The 6,713-nt window shown below is 29.5% G+C and overlaps 1 protein-coding gene across 1 annotated transcript; it reads left to right on the top strand.

Moving 5' to 3' along the window:
- The first annotated feature begins 351 nt into the window (after nucleotides 1-351).
- On the top strand, nucleotides 352-3,817 carry LOC133804856 (GDSL esterase/lipase EXL3-like). Its single transcript, XM_062242975.1, has 5 exons — nucleotides 352-687; nucleotides 1,372-1,502; nucleotides 2,012-2,245; nucleotides 2,649-2,904; nucleotides 3,486-3,817. Exons 1-5 carry the CDS (start codon nucleotides 390-392, stop codon nucleotides 3,671-3,673), a joined length of 1,107 nt encoding a protein of 368 aa, XP_062098959.1. The 5' UTR covers nucleotides 352-389; the 3' UTR covers nucleotides 3,674-3,817.
- The last annotated feature ends 2,896 nt before the right edge of the window (nucleotides 3,818-6,713 follow it).

Below are 6,713 nucleotides of genomic sequence, written 5' to 3'. Positions count from 1 at the left end.
TAAATAATCATGTTTGGTATAAATTTACATATCTACTATTCTAGTTCAACTTTTTATTGGATGTGGGACAATATTGATAGGTAAATATTGCACTACAATCTACAACACTAATTAACTAATACTCAAAATCCAAATAATATTCACTTAGAACAATTTTTGACCACACAAATAATACCCCACCAAATTAATTGACAACTTTAATTAATTATCAAAATTAACAACGGCAACCAATGCATTGGGCAGTTACAGCTATATAATATTAAAGAAGCGTCTGTATTGGTGTACCTAAAACTAAAAGCCAATATTAATAAAGCTAAACATGTAGTAGTATAAATATTATAAGTAGCTAGCAATAACTTGCTTAATATTATTCGACTAAGCTAAACAAAATGGAGCATTACTACTTCTACTCCTCCTTCTTCGGCCGGTTTACTACATTTGTGGTTTTGTTGGTGGTTTTACACGGCGGCGGGGGCGGCTCCAGCACCGCGAAAGCCGCCACAAAGCTACAGTGGAACGAGAGTGTTTTGGCAATTCAGGCGTTTGGAGACTCATTCCTTGACACTGGCAACAACAACCATCTTATCTCCATAACCAAATGTGATTTTCCTCCTTATGGAAGAGATTTCATTGGTGGAAAACCCACTGGAAGATTCTCCAATGGAAAAGTTATCTCCGACCTCTTTGGTATATACATACATATATATATATTATAATCATCATGATTTGAACATGCTTAAGTTTGTTTAACCCTCTTCTTTTAATATGCTTAATTATGGTCTATATATATATATATTTAAAATTAGTTATTAGTTATAAGAAAAGTTGGGTAATTAAGGCCATTGAGTATAATGTAGTAATAGTCAGAGTGAAATTGATATAATTCTTTAAACTTTGGTAGCATTTTTGTCCCACGTTAATAATGTTATAGTTAATTTCTTTTAATAAATTGTACTTCATGATATTAATTCACAACTAATTCATTACTACTTGATCTCTTATACATCTGTTTTCATTTTTTTTTAAATAATTGGATCTTTCATTTTCAATATAGCAGGCCGGCCTGGACACTTTTCAATGTCATCATGATTTGTATAATGACATTTTTCTATACAAAAATGCTCCTCATTTTGAAAAAATATCAATTTACATATAAGTTATTTTTAATAAAAATACCATATTTTGCATTGGACCCCTAAAGTTCAGTAATAGCTTTTTCTATCGAAATCTTATAAATGAACAAAATATATAATTGTTTCTTATAGCATGTAATTAATGAAATATTATGTTTAATTATTAGTTTTGGGAAATGGGAAATATTATATATATATATATATATATTTGTGTATGTAATTTTAATATTTGTTGCAGCCGAAGCATTGGGAGTGAAGGGACTTTTGCCTTCATACCATGACAAAGACTTGAAAATTAAGGATCTTCAAACAGGTTTATGTTTTGCCTCAGGTGGCTCCGGATATGATCCTTTATCATCCAAAATAAATGTATATATATATCCCTAACTATTTTTATTATTATTTGGAAAAATACTATTTTAGCCCGTATTTTTCCCGACTACGTGATCGGTTTGTATGTTTTGTTAAATGATAATTCAGATTTTGTATTTTACAAAATTGATCAAAATAGTACCCTTGACCCGATTTCGGTCAAAATATTTTCAATTATAAGACTAATTCTCGGATCGTCAGTGATGTGATGAATTCAGATAAGTGGAGAAAGTGATCGAGGAGCTGAGAATGAAAAATTATATTTGAATTTTTTTTACCAAAATTGGGTATAAAGTACTATTTCGATCAATTTTGTAAAACACGGGATCCGAATTGTCATTTAACAAAACACAGGTACTGATCACGTATTTGGGGAAAATACAGGAGCCAAACTGGTATTTTCCCATATTATTATTATTTAAGAAAAGAAAAGAAAAGAAAATAATATTATATTGTTTAGAGGTTTAATTAAATCATATATATGATATTATGCATTCCATGCACAGCGAGTTATCCCTCTATCAGATCAAATAGAGTTCTTCAAAGATTATAAGAGAAGGCTGAAAAGAGGTGTTGGAGAAGAAAGAACAAAGAGTATAATAGAGAACAGTCTCTTTCTAACATCAGCTGGTAATAATGACATCTTATTCAGCTACTTTGGAACCAAACTTAGACAAATCAACTATGATGTTCCTTCCTACACTGACCTTTTGGTTAACTTTGCTTCTCATTTTTTCAGGGTACGTACCATATATTTTATCATATTATTCTTTGTTTAATTTTGGTCTACATCCTTTAGCAAAATGATCTATTTTTTAAAATTATTTTGTACTCTGACTTAGTTTTGATAAATTTTTACAAAATGACATTCGATATTAAGCTAAACGAAATTTTAAACAAATAATTTTACAAAAAATATCAAAACTAGGCCAAATCATAAAATGACTAAAATAAGAGAGACAATTTTCACCAATTACTCATTTTCTAATTATATCATTATATTTTAAATAATGCGACGTACATTGTTGGTTGGACATAAATTAAGACACTAAAATTGGATAGGAATATCTTAATTGATTCATTCTTTTTTTTTTCTTGTTTACAATGGGTCTAATTATATAGTATGTGTGTGAATGTTTATAGGATTTATATGATTTGGGTGCAAGAAAATTTGGTGTTCTTAATACATCACCACTGGGGTGTCTACCATTTTCAAGAACAATAGATGGAGGCATTGCAAGAGGTTGTGCCAATGATTACAACGAAGCAGTAAAAATGTTCAACCACAAGCTCTCTTCTCACTTAACTTCCCTCAGCCACCAACTCCCTCATTCTACTATGGTTTATATTGATCTTTACAACCCTCTTCTTGATATCATCCTACAATCTACCAAATATGGTGAGTTAATAATTATTTAAATTTGTTTACCAATTAGTCTAGCGGGCAACAATCTCCCACATACATAATATAAATTATGTATAGTAAGTCTTGCTTACCGCATTTCTTTGAAGTGATACCTATTGTACGTTAAAAAAAAAAAGAAGAGTAATGACATATAAGTACATATTTTGGACCAAAAAAATTACTATATTTATAGGGTAATTTTTCTCAACTAATCATATTGATTTAAAATAAGTCTCACTAAGTTAAATAGATTTGCTACTTATCACTACTTTAAAACAGATTGTCGGCCGTGAACATTAGAAGCCCAAGAAATTTTTTGATATTTTTTGAAAAAAAATTGGGCCTTTTGTATATAAAAAAAATTATATTTTTCTGATATTGAGCCCTTTTCAAGGGGTCCTAAGCACAAATCTCGTATACCTATGTTTAGGGTTGAGCTTGACTCATGTCATCTGTATATTTATATTCAATACAAAATTTGATATTTTTTTATAATAATTGTCTATTTAGATTAATTTACCCAAAATAGTTTTGTTGGTTAGCATTATTATGAATTAGAGTTTTTGAATTTTCAGGTTTTGAAATATCAAAAAAAGGGTGTTGTGGAAGTGGAGCTCTAGAGACAGCGATACTTTGCAACAAGTTTAGTATTGGAAGCAGTTGTGCTAATACATCTGAGTATGTGTTTTGGGACTCTCTTCATCCCTCTGAATTAGCTTACAAAGCACTCGTTTCTCAACTCATTCCACAACTCTATAATTAATAATGGGTTATTTATTTATTTATTATACTCATTGTTACTATTAGTTATCTTTGTCGTATTCATATCAATAATTCTTATTGTTTTTCATTTAATTTAACATATATGAATATCCAATTTATTAATAATACATTATTTGAAGTTGAACATTTGTTTGGTACCTCTTCTATTCTTTTAGAGCATCTCTAATTGTGGTTTTATATTTGTAGGATAATTGTCATGTATAAATCTTATATTTGTTAAAAAAACAAAGAAAATTCTATATTTGAAAGATCATAATATAAACTTATATACTTATTAAAAAACACAACTATTTTTTAAAATATAAAATATATACTAATATAAATAAATCAGAAATTTCTTGTTAAAAACAATATTTTCTTCAAAATAAAAACTAAATATTACTTATTTTGACACCACTTAATAAAAAAGTTATTGTATTAAATATACAAACCATATACAATATTTTATGATGCAAGATTAAATTTCTAATTGGTGAGAGTTAACTGTAGTATAATAAAAACTTTTGTCAATATTATAACTAGCAATTTTCAGATGATATAAAATATAAAGATTATACCATTTTAGTACCCTTTTAGTATTAACTTAGTAGCCTGTTGTTTAATTAATATAATTTTAGTACCATGTTAAATTATTTTATATAATATAATATTAGATTAAATAAAGTGACAAAATATGATTTGTAACACCATATTGAGAGTTACAAAATTGGACATATGTATTACCCAATAATGTATAGATTGAGAGTTACACATTTGATATTGAATTTCATAAAGCCATAATGTGATATGATTGTTGAAGATGTGATTTTAACTCTTATTATGTGTATGGAGGTTACTGTAATGACTCAATTATTTTTAAGACATTGGACCATTAAAAACTACTAGACATAGCTACTATTATTTTGATACAAACATAGGAAATAACATAATTTTATTAAAAACCCAAAATATTGTACCAATACAAAATAAGATAAAAATATTAAATAAAATATGCTATAGTATGGGATCCCATTGTTTATAAAACATAAAACATAAACTTTAATTCACTTGTTTAAAACTAAGTGCGGAATTACAAAATAACACAATTCAAAAGACTAAATAACGTCATCCTTGATCGACACGCAGTCCACGCAATCCATTCATCCTTAACACACAAGCCTAGCTGCCAAAAACCTTCCGCCTTCCATAATCATTTTCCTGTATCACACTAAAAATAAAGGAATGAGTCTAATGCCCAGTAAGGAAAATCTACTAACACATAAATCATAAGCATAAAACTATATCATAAACATATACTGGAAAACATATGACTATAAAAAAAAACATATATCGTATAGGACTACAATATTAATGGCCATCATAAATTCTTGGGGCTTGTTAGCTAAGCAATTCATATGCCCATAAATTTGTGGGGCTTGCTAGCTAAGCAAGTCATATGCCCAAGGACTATAAAACATACTCGTGGGGCTTGTTATCTAAACAATTCATATGCCCAAGGACTACAAGACATATTATACATATACATATACATATCATAACATAAACATATCATATAAGCACATAAAATCTATCCTATTTTCCTTACCAAAAGCCGAGATATTTGGGAACAAGAACAGGATTAGAACACTCCTATAAACCAACAATAAAAATGGTGAGAATCTAAAGAAAAATAGATGAAAAGAACACTAAACCATCCAAAAAGAAACTTACCAAGAAGAACCTTAAGTTTCAAGAACTTAAATACCTAATCAAGAATCATAAACAAGAGTAAGGTTCTGAATAAAAGAAAACTATTGAAAACGATAGAACCATAAAGAACTGAACTTAGTGATAAGAATACCTTGAATGATCTTATGGATTGATCTAAACCTCAATACCGAAATCACACTAAATCTCACTTCCCAAGTGTTTAGAAAAGCTTAGAATGATAAAGCTTTAACCCAAAACCCAAGTGTTTCTCTCTATAGTAACACTAGCAACTTAGAGGCTCTGATCAATTGCTTGAAGAATGAAGAAAATGGCTGAGTACTAGGTCCTATTTATAGAGTTCAAGGAGTGAAACTAACCCCTTTTAATCTGAATAAATAAATGATTATAAAATGAAAAATATTTGAATTTTCGTTCAACTGACGCCCAAAACTCGGTCAAAATCGTTCAAAGGCAGGTCTAAGTGGTTAAGGGTAATTTTCAAAATTAAAAATCAAACTTTCAAAAAAATCATCTTGGAGCCGATATATCGCCTCCCCCTATATTCCTGAGCCCCATTTGATCGTTCGTGCAAAGTCGACGTGTTTTCTGTATCTTCCGTAGGCGATATATCGGCATACATTGATATATCAAACACGTATTTGTACTTTTTCAGCATATTTTGAATTGATAAAACAACTTTGGCTGAGTCATAATATGATCCTAACAGTTTTTGGAAGGTTCTAGAGCTTCTAGAACTTTCTTTTATTAAAACTGTTCGTCAAAATACTTAATTCCTTAATAATCATGATTATGACAAGTGTCATGCTCTTATTGTCTCTATCTAAACCTTAGGTTATAATAAATATATATGTATGACCAACAATATTAATCAAACCTTATGTTATAATTAATATTTTTAAACTATAGGTTAAACTTATAAAATCCACAACTGTTGCTATGAGTTTCCAACAAAGTCCTGGTTTGAACCAAAGTCCACGGTAACTAACATACTACTAACTAATACTAACTACTACTACTATCTAGCTAGCTAAGTAAATATTCTGGGACTCTACAGTTACAAAATTAAGTGGGAAAGAGATTGCGACGTTTTGGAAAAACTAAAAACTGGGAGGCTGAAACGGCCATTGGCCGCAGCCATTAACATCCCAAGCCCGGCAGGGATTAGTCGACGAGGCAATTAATGTCCCTGGTTGCGGCCTGGGGCATTGGTAACCAAATCCCATTTTTTAATTTCAATTTTGAACGATTTTAACATTCCAAGTAACTCCCAAATCTTCATTTTAATTCCATAAACATCCAATTAAACATTG

This window comes from Humulus lupulus, chromosome X, assembly GCF_963169125.1.
Source record: "Humulus lupulus chromosome X, drHumLupu1.1, whole genome shotgun sequence".
Classification (NCBI taxonomy): Eukaryota; Viridiplantae; Streptophyta; class Magnoliopsida; order Rosales; family Cannabaceae; genus Humulus; species Humulus lupulus.
The sequence above is the reverse complement of the archived record's forward strand: the minus strand, read 5'-3'. Positions and strand labels throughout refer to the sequence as shown.

Coding starts and splice junctions, on each gene's coding strand:
- LOC133804856 (XM_062242975.1), top strand. CDS start 390: ATGGAGCATTACTACTTCTACTCCTCCTTCTTCGGCCGGTTTACTACA. Junction 1,503..2,011: donor CTTTATCATCCAAAATAAAT/GTATATATATAT, acceptor TTCCATGCACAG/CGAGTTATCCCTCTATCAGA. Junction 2,246..2,648: donor TTGCTTCTCATTTTTTCAGG/GTACGTACCATA, acceptor GAATGTTTATAG/GATTTATATGATTTGGGTGC.